Genomic DNA, 17,434 nt, shown 5'->3' on the forward strand with positions numbered 1-17,434 from the left:
CTGTCCATCACAAAGATGGCTTGCGTACACTTCCACAACTGCGCAGGCCTCTTCCTTATCCCACTGTTGCTGAAGCCTTATGCACACGTCCGTTTTATCCATGTACGCGAGTGTTGAGTATTCCATCACTCTCCTGGCTTGAGTCCTGTAGATCGTGGACAGGTTTTGAGGGGTCAACAGGTGAGCCACTTATTGCAGAGCACCCCACAGGGATTGTGAATGGAACTGGATACTGGAATGTTTCATCAAACAGCCCTACTCCTGACCCTTGAGCGCACCATGACATTTCTTAATGTCATGAGGAGTGAACCGGATTGGCTGGACTCCAGCATCTGTGATGGGAGGGGACTGCGGGAGAAAGACTGGTTGTCCCATCGACTTGGACATTTTGGCTAGAAATGCTCGCAAAAACTTCAGCCTTGCACTCGGGCTGTGGATTGCAATCTTGGAATTGTCCAGTTTTGTAGCAAAGTTTTGCTTTTCCATAAACTAAGTTATTTATGTTCATTCTTTTACATCACTTTTCTCAAATGGGATCAATCAACGCATTTTTGGGCAGTACAACATTGGACATGAGGGCATAATTACATTTGTTCATGGAATTTTTTTGTGCTTTTAATGCCTTCTCTAAGTTTTTACTGCAAGACCTGGGTCCCCCCCCCCCCCCCCCCCCGAAGTCTGAGCTTGGACTTTACATTTTTGCCCAGAGCTATGATGCTGTTAGCTGAATTTGGCTTGTGTAGTCTGAGCATGTGCCTTGTACCCGATTTCCAAGGATGTATCAGTAATGTTCAGTCAGCCGGAATATTTTTCTTGAGACTCTTGCAGTTTATGATCAGTTTTTCAAAATTACTTGGAAGAGCTAAAGGACAGATTTCAAAAGTGCTATTCAAGTAAATTTTGTAATGTGTATTTTAAAAACAAGAGAAACTGTGTGCGAGAGAGGAAAAATGACATGATTACAAACCTGTTACAGCTTCTGCTCTATAAACTTCAAAAAGTGTATTAAGCTGAAAGAGAATCTTTCTTTATGCTAATGTTAGTTACATTTTTTAAAAGTTGAATTTTGAACTGATATTCCATTCACCTCACCAGTATTTTTTTGACACTTAGCAATTGGAACATTTACATTTTCTAACACTTGAGACAGACCAAGAATAGAGTGTGTTTCCTCATTCCAATTGGATTTCTTTTAAGAAAACAAGCGGGTTCAATTTTAAAAACACACCTGCCTTTGAGGAAAGTGGATGGGAGGGAAGGGCAGGAAGGAACAGGTTGAGGGTGAGGGAACTGTTGGATTCATGACCCACCTTTTTTTTGGGGGGGGGGTGGTGGAGTGGATGGGGGTTTAAAGGTGAGGTAAGTGACAGTGGAGGGAATGGCAGGATATGGGGTTGATTGGATTCTTTGTAGATGTAGGGATGGGGAGAAGGTTCTAGGAAGGCAAAGGGTTACAGGGGGGTGGGGATGAAGCATGAGTAATGGGAGGATGGGGTGGTAAGGGCCACATTTCCCCCCCTCCATTGCCACTGGAAATACAGCCATCTAAATCCTTTCCCCACCATGCCGTACTATGTCACCCAATACCTCTCACCTGAAAGGAAAGAATAAGACAGGATAGAGAAAGAATCAAAACAAGTTGGGATAGAGAAGAGAGAGAAAGGCAGAAGAGAAATAGCAATATGGAAACAATAGACGGATAAAATGGGATATCAAGGGAACCATTGACGGCCACATCTTGATTGTAAGGAGCTTCCATTTAAATTCCAATTTCAGCCCAGTTCCTAATGGGTAACTGCACGAGTCAAAATTGTCTTTAATTTTGCCATTATTGATGCAAATATGAGGTTGGGACATAGTGCAGATAGTTGGGGCTGAATAGCAGGAGCGTTACTCTGCATCGTAAATGTACTATGTCTGACCTGGCACTCCTTGATGCTGGCACTGGGGGCCCAGAATGGAACGATGTTCCATTTCTCAGCAATAACATCACCTTGAGGGTTTAGTATTCACTAAAACGTAACACAACTGGCTGGAGAGATGTGAGATTTACATTTGTATTGCAGATTATATCCAGTCAGAATATTTTGAGGAGTCTTGTCTGTTTTTGGTTTATTGTCCCCACTGTCTTTCGAATGAAACATTAAACAGAGGCCCCGTCTGCCCACTCAGATGGACGTAAAAGATCCTATGGCTCTATTTCAAAGAGCAGGGGAGTTCTCCCTGCTGTCCTGGCCAATGTTTATCCCTCAACCAACATCACTACAACAGATTATCTGGTTATTATCACATTGCTGTTTGTGGGACCTTGCTGTGTGTAAATTGGCTGTCATGTTTCCTATATTTGACTGTACTTCATTCACTGTAAAGTGCTTTGGGGCATCCTGAAGTTGTGAAAAGCGCTGTATAATGTAAGTTCTTTTTCTTTCTGATTTGTAAATGATGCTCTATTTCAGCTTGTACACATAACTCAATGTTGGAATATTATAACACACTGAGGCTGGAACGTGCAGTGTAATAAAATCTGAACTAAAAACACAATGCTAGAAATAAAGAGGAATTCAGACAACATCTGAAAGAGGAAAAGATAGGTTAAGATTTCAGTTAGGTCCTTAATCAGAACTAATAAAATCTAATATCAACCAAGTTCAAATCATCTGGTTTAACTGAGAGTTGATAACTGCTCACCAATACAGAATAAAACTCACTCTTACCAATTCCACCTATATACGTTAGGTAGAGCACGACAAGTAGGGTTGAGTTTAAAGGAACTGATGCCATCTTGAGGGTTCAGACAAATTGCATTCATAGATTACATTATAACATTAATAGATCTTTAATCAGAGAGTGGTTAGAATGTGGAACTCGCTACCACGAGTGTTTGAGGCAAATAGCGTAGATACATTTAAGGGGAAGCAAGATAAACGCATGAGGGAGAAAGGAACAGAAGGATATGCTGATAGGGTGAGATGAAGTATAGAGGGAGGAGGCTCGTGTGGAGCATAAACACCAGCATAGACCAGTTGGGTCACATGGCTGGTTTCTGTGCTGTAAATTCCATGTAATAGAACTTCACTTTGGCAATTTATGTCTTGTGCTATGCCTTGCTATCTTGAAAGATTCCATGGAAGGTTTATCCATAGTTAAATGTAAAATTGCATAAAATTCAGCAGCTTAATTGCTTAAAAAAAATCACTTCTAAAACATATATGCTATGACATCGCCAGTCTCCCTGCCTCAGCTCATCTGCTGCTGAACCCCTCATCTATGCCTTTGTTACCTCTAGACTCGACTATTCCAATCCTTTCCTGGCCAGTCTCCCATCTTCCACTCTCTATAAACTTGAACTCATCTGAAATTTTGCTGGCTGTATCCTAACTCGCACCAAGTCCCGTTCACCCATCATCCCCTGTGCTCGTTGACCTACATTGGCTCCCGGTCCAGCATTACCTTGATTTTAAAATTCTCATCCTTGTTTTCAAATCCCTCCGTGACCTCGCCCCTCCCTATCTCTGTAACCTCCTCCAGCCCTACAACCCTCCGAGATCTCTACGCTCCTCCTACTTTGGCCTTTTGCGCATCCCCGATTTTCATCGCTCCACCTGTTGGCGGCCATGCCTTCATCTGCCTGGGCCCTAAGCTCTGGAATTCCCTCCCTATCTCCTCTCTTAAGATGGTCTTTAAAACCTACCTTTTTGAACAAGCTTTTGGTCAGCTGTCCTAATATCTCCTTATGTGGCTCCATGTCAAATTTTATCTGATAATCGCTGGTGAATCACCTTGGGTGTTTTACTACACTAAAGGCGCTATATAAATGCAAATTGTTGTTTACCACCCAACAACCTCTTCTCCCTCCACAAGTAATGCAGTCAGGACCAGATAGCTTATTAAACTCCATTTCTAAAACCCAATAAAAAGAAATTTCATGTAAATACATGCTTGGGATTTTACACATTTTTCCCCCTATCTCTTGCTGTAACACGAGTGGAACGTTTAAACATTCAGGATTAATGGGGTGGGGTAAATAATTGGTGTAACAAATAAATCACCTAAAAGCTTTAAATACATGTTTTAAAAGAGTTGACGGGATAAGTTTAAAAACACCGAAGTGTTTTTCTTTTTTTAAAAAAAAGTTATTTTATTTTTTACCCAATGCTGTTGTTGTCTTGTTGCAGCTCAAAGGTTCTCTGAAAGTGACTGGTTTGTGTCGGTGCCAACCTGCTAACGCAATCCCAAACTCGCCTGGAGTTATTTTAAAACTTCTCCAGTCAGCCACTTCGGAAAACAAGGGGAGGCTAAAAAAAAGTTGGAAAAGGGGGACGTCCTGTAACTTGGGAGAGCGATGCATTTCCTAAAAGGCTGTTCCTTGCAGATGGTAGTCAGTTAATTGGACTTGTTTGGGACAGTAGGGTTTGGATTTATCAAGTCAGCAGGGATCCTTCTCTGTGGGGTGTGACCGTCCTGGACCCTGGGACCTTAGTCAACCCTTCCCCCTAATCTCTCTCTCTTTTGCCTGCCTTCTATTGCCGGATGTCACTACCAGTGGTCTTGCCCACTTCTTGCTGCCCCGTGTCGGCTAGCGCACCCGGCGGGGAGCCACCGCTTCGCTGCCGGGCTCGCTGTGTGCCATGGCCGGGAGCGCTCCACTCCACCACCCCGAGTCGCCACCCGCTGCCCTGTCCGCTCTACGGCCGCTCTCTCTTCGCCCTGGGACTGCTGCAGATCGCTCTGGGCTTCTCCATCGTCTCCCTCAGCTTCGGGGCTCTGTCTCTTACCGAGTCTCCCAACGTCAGGAACTCGTGTCCCTTTTGGGCTGGATCCTCGGTGAGTCAGCAAGTAACTTTTTTGTAACAAAAAAAAGTTTACTGACACTACTACATCTCTCAGTCTCTTTATTGTACTTCTGCTGTACCCAATTTTCCTTCTAGTTTGTCCAAGCACTGTTGCCCTTATTGTACTAATCTGTCCAGTTTAACTATTATAGTCTCTTTATTTTACAATGGGCCGAATGGCTGTAAGTTCTATGTAATTATTTTGCACTAACCTCTTGTCCTTTTGTTATCCAGTACTCTTTCTTTCTCTCTCTCTTTGCCTCATTATCTTCTACATTAGAATCATACATCACAGAAGGAGGCCATTCGCCCCATTGTACCTGTTCCGGCTCTTTGAAAGAGCTATCCAATTAGTCCCACTCCTTCTGCTCTTTCCCCACAGCCCTGCAAATTCTCTTGCTTTTATTCTATTCTATTTGTTTTTAAATTGTATCTACATAGGCACGTCTGATTATCCACATGTAGAATATGTGTGTGTGTATGTATATATATATATATGTATATATATGTGTATGTATGTGCACAGGCAAATTGATCAGATTTATTCATCTGCTGCTAATGTTTCCAAGTTCCCTGTCTAGCTTTGTAGGAGATGATACTTAAAATATCCAGCTGTGAAATACAGTTTCTATTTTAATCCGTGATGCCTGCTGGATAACTTTTTGACAGACAAAGTTGTGAGCCAACAATTATCACATTTAAAAATATTAAAATCACAAATTCTCGTTGAGACTCTACGCTTGATATCATCAAATTGCTGCGGTTTTAGAGTCTTTGGGACTATGTTGTTTTTTAAAGAGGAGGGTGATTACTGCCTGCAGTATTCCACATCTAAGAGAGAATGGATAAAAGTAACTTGTGTAGACTTGTGTAGAATAAAAACAGAAATTTTGGAAATACACTGCAGATTTCTCAGCACCTAAAAAGACAATAGAAAGAAAGAACTTGCAATTAGAACCATAGAAAGGTGACAGCACGGAAGGAGGCCATTCAGCCCATCGAGTCTGTGCAAGCTCTATGCAAGAGCAATCCAGCTCATCCCACACCCCCACCTTTTCCCCGTAGCTTTGCGAATTTTTTCTTTTCAAGTACTTATCCAGTTCCCTTTTGAAGGCTGTGATTAAATCTGCCTCCACCACCCCCTTGGGCAGAGCATTCCAGATCCTAACCACTCACTGTGAAAAAGTTTTTCTTCATGTCACCTTTGGTTCTCTTACCAATTGCCTTAAATCTGTGTCCTCTGGTTCTTGACCCTTCCACCAATGGGAACAGTTTCTCTCTATCTACTCTGTCTGGACCCTTCATGATTTTGAATACCTCTATCAAATCTCCTCTCAACCTCCTCTGTTCTAAGGAGAACAACCCCAGCTTCTCCAGTCTATCCACGTAACTGAAGTCCCTTATCCCTGGAATCACTCTACTAAATCTCTTCTGCACCCTCTCTAAGGCCTTCACACCTTTCCTAAAGTGCGGTGCCCAGAACTGGACACAGTACTCCAGTTGTGGCCAAACCAGTGTTTTATAAAAGTTCATCATGACTTCCTTACTTTTGTACTCTATGCCTCTATTTATAAATCCCAGGATCCCGTATGCTTTTTTAACCGCTTTCTCAACCTGCTCTACCACCTTCAATGATTTGTGCACATATACCCCCAGATCTCTCTGTTCCTGTACCCCTTATTTAGTGCCTTTCACAACCTCAGGACGTCCTAAAGCACTTTACAGCCAATGAAGTACTTTTGAAGTGTAGTTACTGTTGTAACGTAGGAAACGCGACAGCCAATTTGCACACAGCAAGATCCCACAAACAGCAGATAATCTGTTTTTAGTAATGTTGGTTGAGGGATAAATATTAGCCCAGGACACCAGGGAGAACTCCCCTGCTCTTCTTCAAAATAGTGCCATGTGATCTTTTATGTCCACCTGAGAGGGCAGATAGGGTCTCGGTTGAACGTCTCGACCAAAAGGTGGCACCTCCGACAGTGCAGCACTCCCTCGGTACTGCACGCCTAGATTTTGTGCTCAAGTCTCTGGAGCGGGATTTGAACCCACAACTTCCTGACTCAAGGCGGGAGTGCTACCCACTGAGACACAGCTGACACACTAGTTAACATTCTGGGTACAGACCTATTGTTGGAACTGGAAAGGTAAGGTCGGTGATTCCCCTTTATAGGACTGACCAAATAAAGAAAGGAGGGGAGAAGAACAGGTAAAGGTCACAGGTCAAATACCAGTACAAAGAGGAACTGCTAGTGGGTTTAATAATTGGGAGTGAGTTTAAAGATAACTGGGAAGAGATGAAACTATCAACAAAGGTCACCTCAATTAGGCTGTGAAAATACATTAGGAAGACGGAGTTGGATAAAACAGTTCCAAGAATGAAGGGAGCAAAGTTTAACGTGAAGCAGTGAACTGGAACTAAATGGGGAGACAACTCAGGTCAGAAATTGCTAAAGTCAATGTACAGACCAGATGGCTGCAGAGTGCCAACAAGGAAGATGCAAAACTGTTCTTGAAATTTGCATTGGTTGGAATAATGCTGAATGGCAACTACAAAATTGTTGGGAGTGGGGAATGGGTTGGGGGGTCGAAATGGCATAACAACAAGTTGCAATTGTATAGCACATTTAACATCCTAAAGCGCTTTACAGGAGCGATTATCAAACAAAATTTGACATGGGGCCACATAAAGAGATATTAGGACAGGTAACCAAAAGCTTGGCCAAAGAGGTAGGTTTTAAGGAGCAAATTAAAGGAGAGGTAGAGAGGCGAAGAGGTTTAGGGAGGGAATTCCAGAGCTTAGGGTCTGGGTAGCTGAAGGCATGGCCGCCAATGGTGGCGCGATGGAAATCGGGGATGCGCAAAAGGCTAGAATTGGAGGAGCGCAGAGATCTCGGAGGGTTTTAGGGCTGGAGGAGGTTACAAAGATAGGGAGGGGCAAGGCCGTGGAGGGATTTGAAAACAAGGATGAGAATTTTAAATTGGAGGTGTTGGGGGACCGGGTGTCAATGTAGGTCAAGAAGGGTGGGGTAATGAGTGAACAGGACTCGGTACAGGATAGGGTACGGGCAGCAGAGCTTTGGATGAGTTGAAGTTTATGGAGGGTGGAGGATGGGAGGCCGGCCAGGTGAGCATTGGAATAGTCAAGTCTGGAGATGACTAAAGGCATAGATGAGGGTTTCAGCAGCAGATGGGCTGAGACAGGGGCAGAAGTAGATAATGTTACGGAGGTGGAAGTAGGCGGACTTTGTGATGGAGAGGATATGGGGTCGGAAGCTCTGCTTGGAGTCAAATAGAAATGGAGATGTTCAGCAAAGCAGTCACCCCATCTGTATTTGGTCTCCTCAACATAAAGGAAACCACAGTATGAACAGCGAAAGCAATCTACTAGATTGGAGCATGTGCATGGACGTCACTATCACGCATGGAAAGAGTGTTTGGGGATTTGGGGTGATGGTGTAGGGTGAAACAGTTGCTGTATTGTGTGGGAAAGTGCCTGGGAGAGGAGCAGGAGTGATGGAAAAGTGAACAAGGCTGTTTGGAAAACTGTGAGGTGAGGGGTTGGGAGACATAGCTGTACTTAGTGATGAGCTGACAATATCTTCTGTTTCTAACTATGTAGAGATGGCTAGAAAAAGCTTATCCAACAATTCCCAAATTTCCTTTTGCGTTCCCAGGCAGAAAACTCTGCCACAGAGATTAGTTGAGAGTTAAACACTTTCAACATCTGAAGGGTGTGTACTTAAGAACAACATTAAGGCCAAACGTCATGGATTGTTTGGTAATTAAACCTGTTTGATTGTATATAAAAGCATGTGGAATAATTAGGATTCTTCTTACCTTAATCTCACCTTGGTTTAAAGTGGGATGGTTACACCCTTCAGGAGGGTTTTCTCTGGATCTGCCTCTTTTTAAAATAAACAGAAATTCTGGAACAAGTTTGCACTGTAGCAGATGCTGTGTTTTTAGTTTTGTTTTGTTTAAAACAGATGCAATTAAGTAACAGATCACTCCGCTAATGACGTTACATAGACTGCTATTTATACAAATGTAGAAGTGCCTTGAAAGACAATACAACAACAAGAAGAAGAAGAAGAAGTTGTATTTATACAGAGCCTTTAACATAGTAAAACGTCCCAAGGCACACCACGGGAGTGATTATCAAACAAAATTTGACACCAAGCCACTTAAGGAGATATTAGGACAGGTGACCAAAAGCTTGGTCAAAGAGGTAGGTTTTAAGGAGCATCTTAGCGGAGGAGAGAGAGGCGGAGAGAGTGGGGGAGGCGGAGAGGCTAGGCAACTGAAGGCATGGCCGCCAATGGTGGAGCGATGGAAAATGGGGGATGCACAAGAGGCCAGAATTGGAGGAGCGCAGAGATCTCAGAGGGTTGTAGGGCTGGAGGAGGTTATAGAGATGGCAATAGTGCAATCAACCTATCTAAAACTAAGCGCTGTTTTTTGCAAGTAACTTGCCCAGGGAAGTCTCATTCCTTTTTCACCATAAAAGTTGGGAATGTCCTTAAGATGATGAAGGAGTTCCCCTACTTAGCAAGTACTCAACTAGCCCTGGTCTTACAATGAAGGTCTTCCTACTGTGGGAGGATATGGTAACATTTCACTGGCTGTGCAGGGCTGTATCAATGTGATCCATATTGTTAATGCACAGAAGGATTCTCTTTTCTCTAATCCTGCACTAACTCCTTACCAGAATCAGCATGTCCTCCAGAAAGCTTCAGCTTTTCAGACGCCGTCTAGGATGGTACAAATAGCTCACTCATTATCAATAAACACTTGAAAGCCACAGTGGCTATGGGTGGTTGGGACATGCGATTTGCAAGACAAACCATTAACCTACCCACAGCGGCTTTCCAACTAATAGGAGATTTATCATCCTTGACATAGACTGGAGGAGAGGCTAGTCTTGCTGAGGGAGACCTGTAGCAGAACGAGGAGGGTGCAGGTTGGATCCATCACTGATTTACTCTGGAGCAGCTGGTGCATACCTTCAAAAAAACAACTAAAGATCTCAGAGAGATGCTCTGGACTGTGTGCTGAATGAGCAATATCCTGACATGCCACACAGGGTAGAACGAGTGGAGTTAACACCAATGGCAGCAGCACCTGGTAAAACCTGCACTTGTCTCCTAATCCTGTTAACAAATATTTTGTGATATCCTAATATCTGACCAGTGACAACTTGTGTTTATATAATGCCTTTAACGTAGTAAAACATCCCAAGGCGCTTCACTAAGGAAAACCCAAAAATGTTTTATAAATACATGAAGAACAAGAGGATAACTAAGGAAAGAGTAGGGCCCATTTGAGACCAAAAAGGTAACCTATGTGTTGAGGCAGAAGATGTTGGTATGGTTCTTAATGAATACTTTGCGTCTGTCTTCACAAATAAAGGGGACGATGCAGAGATTGTAGTTAAGGAGGAGGAATGTGAAATATTGGATGGGATAAACATAGTGAGAGGGGAATTATTAAAGGGTTTAGCATCTTTCAAAGTAGATAAATCGCCAGGCTCAAATGAAATGTATCCCAGGCTCTTAAGAGAAGCAAGTGAGGAAATAGCGGAGGCTCTGACCATCATTTTCCAATCCTTACTGGCTATAGGCATGGTGCTGGAGGATTGGAGGACTGCTAACATTATACCATTGTTTAAAAAGGGAGAAAAAGATAGACCGAGTAATTATAGGCCAGTCAGTCTAACCTCGGTGGTGGGCAAATTATTGGAATCAATTCTGAGGGACAGCATAAATCGTCATTTAGAAAGGCACGGGTTAATCAAGAACAGTCAGCGTGGATTTATTAAGGGAAGGTCGTGTCTGACTAACCTGATTGAATTTTTTGAGGAGGTAACAAGGAGGGTCGATGAGGGTAGTGCGTTTGATGTAGTGTACTTGGATTTTAGCAAGACTTTTGACAAGGTCCCACATGGCAGACTGGTCAAAAAAGTAAAAGCCCATGGGATCCAAGGGAAAGTGGCTAGTTGGATCCAAAATTGGCTCAGTGGCAGGAAGCAAAGGGTAATGGTTGACGGGTATTTTTGCGACTGGAAGGCTGTTTCCAGTATGGATCCGCAAGGCTCAATACTAGGTCCCTTGCTTTTTGTGGTATATATTAATGATTTGGACTTGAATGTGGGGGGCTTGATGAAGAAGTTTGCAGATGACACAAAAATTGGCCGTGTGGGGAGGAAAGCTGTAGACTGCAGGAAGATATTAATGGACTGGTCAGATGGGCAGAAAAGTGGCAAATGGAATTCAATCCAGAGAAGTGTGAGGTAATGCATTTGGGGAGGGCAAACAAGGCAAGGGAGCATACAATAAATGGGAGGATACTGAGAGGTGTAGAGGAACAAGGGGACCTTGGAGTGCATGTCCACAGATCCCTGACGGTAGCAGGACAGGTAGATAAGGTGGTTAAAAAGGCATACGGGGTACTTTCCTTTATTAGCCAAGGCATAGAATATAAGAGCAGAGAGGTTATGCTAGAACTGTATAAAACATTGGTCAGGCCACAGCTTGAGAACTGCGTACAGTTCTGGTCACCACATTACAGGAAAGATATGATTGCACTAGAGAGGGTACAGAGGAGATTTACGAGGATGTTGCCAGGACTGGAGAATTTTAGCTATGAGAAAAGATTGGATAGGCTGGGGTTGTTTTCTTTGGAACAAAGAAGGCTGAGGGGAGATTTAATTGAGGTATATGAAATTATGAGGGGCCTAGATAGAGTGGATAGGGAGGACCTATTTAGCGTAGGAGAGGGGTCAGTGACCAGGGGGCATAGATTTAAAGTAATTGGTAGAAGGATTAGAGGGGAGCTGAGGAGAAATTTTTTCACCCTGAGGGTGGTGGGGGTCTGGAACTCACTGCCTGAGAGGGTGGTAGAGGCAGAAACCCTCAACTCATTTAAAAAGTACCTGAATGAGCACCTGAAGTGCCGTAATCTACATGGCCATGGACCAAGTGCTGGAAAGTGGGATTAAGCTGGGTAGCCCTTTTTCGGCTGGCGTGGACATGATGGACCAAATGGCCTCCTTCTGTGATGTAGCTTTCATGATTTACAGGAGCATTATAAAATAAATTTTGACATATAAGGAGAGTAGCCAGCACCATTAGAACGATACCCCAGTATGATTCAGCATCTTCTGGAGAGAAGGGGTGAAGGCTGGCAGAGAAAAGAAACAGGGGAGGAAAAGCATAAATGTTGTTCCTTCCTCCTTTATTCATCACATTTCTGCACATTATCTAGCTTCATACCACTCTTAAGTTGGCTTTGTAACCTTCAGCCCTACAAACCTCCGAGATCTCTGTGCATCTCCAATTCTGGCCTCTTGTTCATCCCCGATTTTCATCGCTCCACCATTGGCGGCCGTGCCTTCAGCTGCCTAGACCCTAAGCTCTGGAATTCCCTCCCTAAACCTCTCCGCCTCTCTACCTGTCTCTCCTCCTTTAAGACTTTCCTTAAAACCTACCTCATTGACCAAGCTTTTGGTCACCTGTCCTAACATCTCCTTATGTGGTTCGGTGTCAAATTTTGTCTGATAATCGCTCCTGTGAAGCATCTTGGGACATTTTACTACGTTAAAGGCGCTATATAAATGCAAGTCGTTGTTGATCACCAGCCTTGCAATCACGGGAGTGGTCTGAGAGACTAAGAGAAGAATATTAGACTATCAACCCTGCAATTTTCCTCAGGAATCTTTCCCATTGCTTCTTGGGGGACCTAATGGGAGTGAGGAGAATAACCGAATGAAAATAGTGACGATTTGGGGGGGGGGGGGGGAGATAAATTAATTTGCAGTGGGTTAGAGCATTTTTTAAATATGTATCTATTGTATGCATTTTTTAATATATGGAATCATTAGAGGACTCATGCGTTTGTAAACAATGAAAGAAAGACTGCAGTGATTGGCAATTCTAGGCACTTGCTGCAGCTTTTAGACCAGAAGTTCGCTCGACCTCAACCAGATCTCTGAATAATGTCACAAGTTATGATCGGCCAAATGAATTTCAATAAAAGACAATAAAATATTTGTCATCTTAAAATGAAGCTCTTTCTAAAATGAAAATGGAATTATTTAGGAGTTCATTATATATATTTTTTAAAAATCATTCTCAGAATGAGGGAGAAAGGAATAGAAGGATATGCTGATAGGGTGAGATGAAGTAGATTGGGAGGAGGCTCCTGTGGAGCATAAACGACGGCATAGACCAATTGGGCCGAATGGCCTGTTTCTGTGCTGTAGACTTGATGTAACTCGATGAATGTGGTAAGGCCGGCATTTATCGTCCATCCCTAGTTGTGCTGAGTTTGAAACAACTGAGTGGTTTGCTAGGCCGCATCAGGGGAAGTTAAGAGTCAACCACATTGGTGTGGGACTGGAGTCACGTATAAGTCAGACCAGGTGAGGACAGCAGGTTTCCTTCCCTAAAGGACATTAGCCAACCAGTGGGGTTTTTATGACAATCCGACAGCTTCATGGTCATTTTTACTGATACCATTTTCCAGATTATTAAAACTGAATTCAAATTCTCCAACATGATGGGATCATGTTCTCCTAGACTACTAGTCCTAGCCTCTGGATTACTAGTCCAGTAACATAACCACTACACTACCTCACCCGTTTGAGTCCTGCAGAATAAAAATACCAGGCAGTGTAGTTTTAAGGAAGGTAATTAATGTTGTAACGCATGCAAATTTGATTGGAAAGTTGGGGCTTTGTATTTACAATACAGGACAGTTGTGTTAGCTATTGCCAGTAATCTTGCTTTTGGTGGCAGCGCTTTGAGGTAAATGAGATAGTAACTTGAGACAGCAGCGACTGGCTGACTTTGCTTCTGCCCCTTCACCATTGTTCCCTGACTGTGGGCAGTCTGAGTTCTCAAACATGACAGTGGTCCAGTCTTCCTCTCGCTGGTCTGTGTAGATCTCATCCAGCCACCAGAGAAACTTCAGAACATGAGGTGGTGCAACAGTAAATGTTAGAATCCTAACCCTTAACTCTTTACCCAGAGAGTGGTGAGAATGTGGAACTCGCTACCACATGGAGTAGTTGAGTCGAATAGCATAGATGCATTTAAGGGGAAGCTAGATAAATACATGAGGGAGAAAGGAACAGAAGGAGATGTTGATAGGGTGAGATGAAGTATGGTATGAGGAGGCTCATGTGGAGCACAGACCAGTTGGGCCGAATGGCCTGTTTCTGTGCTGTGCTGAAACTTAACTGGACCAGCCATATAAATACTGTGGCTACAAGAGCAGGTCAGAGGCTGGGTATTCTGCGGCGAGTGACTCACCTCCTGACTCCCCAAAGCCTTTCCACCATCTGCAAGACACAAGTCAGAAGTGTGATGGAATACTCTCCACTTGCCTGGATGAGTGCAGCTCCAACAACACTCAAGAAGCTCGACACCATCCAGGACAAAGCAGCCCGCTTGATTGGCACCCCATCCACCACCCTAAACATTCACTCCCTTCACCACCGGTGCACTGTGGCTGCAGTGTGTACCATCCACAGGATGCACTGCAGCAACTCGCCAAGGCTTCTTCGACAGCACCTCCCAAACCCGCGACCTCTACCCCCTAGAAGGACAAGGGCAGCAGGCACATGGGAACAACACCACCTGCACGTTCCCCTCCAAGTCACACACCATCCCGACTTGGAAATATATCGCCATTCCTTCATCATCGCTGGGTCAAAATCTTGGAACTACCTACCTAACAGCACTGTGGGAGAACCTTCACCACACAGACTGCAGTGGTTCAAGAAGACGGCTCACCAGCACCTTCTCAAGGGCATTTAGGGATGGGCAATAAATGCTGGCCTTGCCAGCAATGCCCACATCACATGAATGAATTAAAAAAAACACCTTGTGAGATGGTGTTCCTTGTCTCTGGAGACATGTGGGGAGCCTTGTTTATAATACAATGGTACCTCCAAAGGTAGGGGTTCCTTTGGGAGGCAACGTTGCTATGTAAATGGTATGTGTTTTTGTAAACTGTGCTGTGTGACAGGACAATGCAAAATGACCTATTAACTTCTTCAATTTGTTTTTTTTTGCTGTACACTCACAATTGTTAGCGGAGAGAAAAAGATTATATAAGATTGAAATATGTCGCAAATCAAGGTTTGGGAGGTAAAATACAAACCGTCCCTGAGGAGTTATCAGTGCTGCTGAGGGTTGAAGGTTTTCATGTATAAAGATGGGTTGGTCAGGCAGCTTGTCAGGAGTAGGGAAATGGCACTCGAAGCAGAACATACTTGTGTTCAGTCATGTAGAGAGTGTAGAGAGCTGCTTGTGTGTCGGATCTCGTTAGCTTGTCTGCATGAGCATGACTACTCCAGGCACTTTTGTTGTATGGATAATATGGGAGTGTTGAGAAATGACTGCATATCTGGTTGACTGACTGGGTCGCATAACGTTACTTGTCACTGTACACGATTGGTATTTCTTTGTTCAGGATAGTATGAGAGTTCCTGAATTGCACACCTGCGCTTTTAGAAAAGCAGGAGATTCCTCCTGAGGTGAGGGAAACTTGGCGGATCTGAGCTATTGACAGAAAATCCAATCTCGTAGGGCATGGAAGGTCACTCTTGTTTCTCACAGCTCTGCCAATAAATCCTGTATAAAAACCAAACATTTGCAGACTTTTCCATTTCATTGGACATCAGGAGCGATTGTATACAGGTGGAAACATTTCCCAGCACAACTTTTGAACAAGTTATACCAAGTTATATGTCTTTAAGTTCAAAATTATTTCTTCTACAACTATGCACATGAACAACCACAACTTGCATTTATACAGCGCCTTTAATGTAGTAAAACGTCCCAAGACGCTTCACAGGAGCGATTATCAGACAAAATTTGACACCGAGCCACATAAGGAGATATCAGGACAGGTGACCAAAAGCTTGGTCAAAGAGGTAGGTTTTAAAGAGCGTCTTAAAGGAGGAGAGAGAGGTAGAGAAATTTACGGCGGGAATTCCAGAGTTTAGGGCCTAGACAGCTGAAGGTACGGCTGCCAATGGTGGAGTGATGAAAATGGGGGATGCGCAAGAGGCCAGAATTGGAGGAACGCAGGGATCTCAGAGGGTTGTAGGGCTGGAGGTTACAGAGATAGGGAGGGGCGAGGCCACGGAGTGATTTGAAAGCAAGGGTGAGAATTTTAAAATCGAGGTGTTGCCGGCCCGGAGCCAATGTAGGTCATGAAGTCTGCAAATATTGTATTGCTTTGATATCATTTTAGTCTCTGTGAAAATTGGATTTCACAATTGCTACTATGGGGGGTGCGGGGGGGGTGGCCAATGATTGATAACGCTTAAATATATATATACCGTAGTGTGAACTGAGCAATAGAGATTCAAGAAGATCCCAGATTCAATCCCTGGTCCGTGTTGAGCTATCTGATGTCAACTGGCTTGGCATTGGGGAATTATTATTAGCCCTTGCCACTCCTGGGTTAGAAATGGGTATAAAATCAGACAAGGTTCCTCATTGCTATGCAATCACTCCTGATGGCAACGTGGGTGTCAGGTGGGGAAAAGATCGGCTTCAGCTGTTATGCCAACCACGGTTGAATAATCTCCCTACCGAGGTCCACCCATGGGTGAGGTACCAGAGGCACTTGTCGAATCGTAGCCTTTCTCTTAGGAAAGGACGAGGAAAAATTGGATGAAAAAATATGTAGTGAAATTTCCCATTATATTCTTTGAGAGAAAGAACTTGCTTTTAGGACTATTAGGAACAGGAGCAGGCCATTCAGCCCCTCCGGCCTGCTCCGCCATTCAATTAGATCATGGCTGATCTGCACCTCAACCCCATTTTCTCGCCTTTGCTCCATATCTATCAATACCCTTCCCCAACAAAGCTCAGACCTTTCCCTGTGGTGGGAGTTATCGGGAGACTGGACACAAGAAGATGGCATCATTCATGACTGCCTCCTTCGTGAAGTGTGGACAATGTAGGCAGGTCTTTTCTGACATAGGAATGACCACAGGATTCCCATTGCTTGCCGCAAGTGACATTGTAGTTGTCAGCAGGACTTTTGTGGGAAAAAAGATTGGACAGGGTGGGGAGGAAGTCATTAGCAATGCACAAAAAAAATGCCAAACACCAATCTGAAATAATGCACCAAGGTCACTGCAGATAAAGATATCTGAAAAACTTTAGAACCAATATGAAACTGTCGAACAAGAAGCAAACGGCCAAATGCCAGGGGCAGTTCCTATGGGTTACCAGCACTAATGGAGTGAACAGGTGAGAAACATTGCTGATTTCAGAATGGGACCAATTGGCATGAGATTGCCTTGAATCTGGGGTTGCACTGAAGCTTTCAACATTCATCGTGAGGTCCTCAAAAACTTTGACCCACTGCTTCTGATGCCTAGTGAATTGGGCGCTTGTCTGATTCATTGCGGTGCACTCCTGGAGTGTATGGGTGCCCTCACAAAGGGTCATTCTCCGATTCCTCCATTCCCAGTGAGGAGCCTCACCTACTGGGAGGGGTGTATTGGAAGTTCGGGCATGGGCTGTGTACGGTTTTCCAACCACCAACCGAAGCTTCCTCCCAGGAGGTGTGAACCC

The 17,434-nt window shown here is 44.0% G+C and overlaps 1 protein-coding gene across 3 annotated transcripts in view; it reads left to right on the forward strand.

Moving 5' to 3' along the window:
• Positions 1-4,259: 4,259 nt before the first annotated feature.
• Positions 4,260-17,434, forward strand: part of fam189a2 (family with sequence similarity 189 member A2) — an 87,647-nt gene continuing 74,472 nt past the window's right edge. For 2 of the 3 annotated variants that reach the window (XM_067983519.1, XM_067983521.1), the window contains exon 1: positions 4,262-4,824. In XM_067983519.1, the coding sequence (XP_067839620.1) occupies positions 4,531-4,824 (294 nt within the window). In that variant the 5' untranslated portion in view covers positions 4,262-4,530. Of the gene's footprint in view, positions 4,825-17,434 lie in introns of all 3 variants that reach the window. The other variant, XM_067983520.1, reaches the window with a different exon arrangement.

Source organism: Heptranchias perlo, chromosome 4, assembly GCF_035084215.1.
Source record: "Heptranchias perlo isolate sHepPer1 chromosome 4, sHepPer1.hap1, whole genome shotgun sequence".
Taxonomy (NCBI): domain Eukaryota; kingdom Metazoa; phylum Chordata; class Chondrichthyes; order Hexanchiformes; family Hexanchidae; genus Heptranchias; species Heptranchias perlo.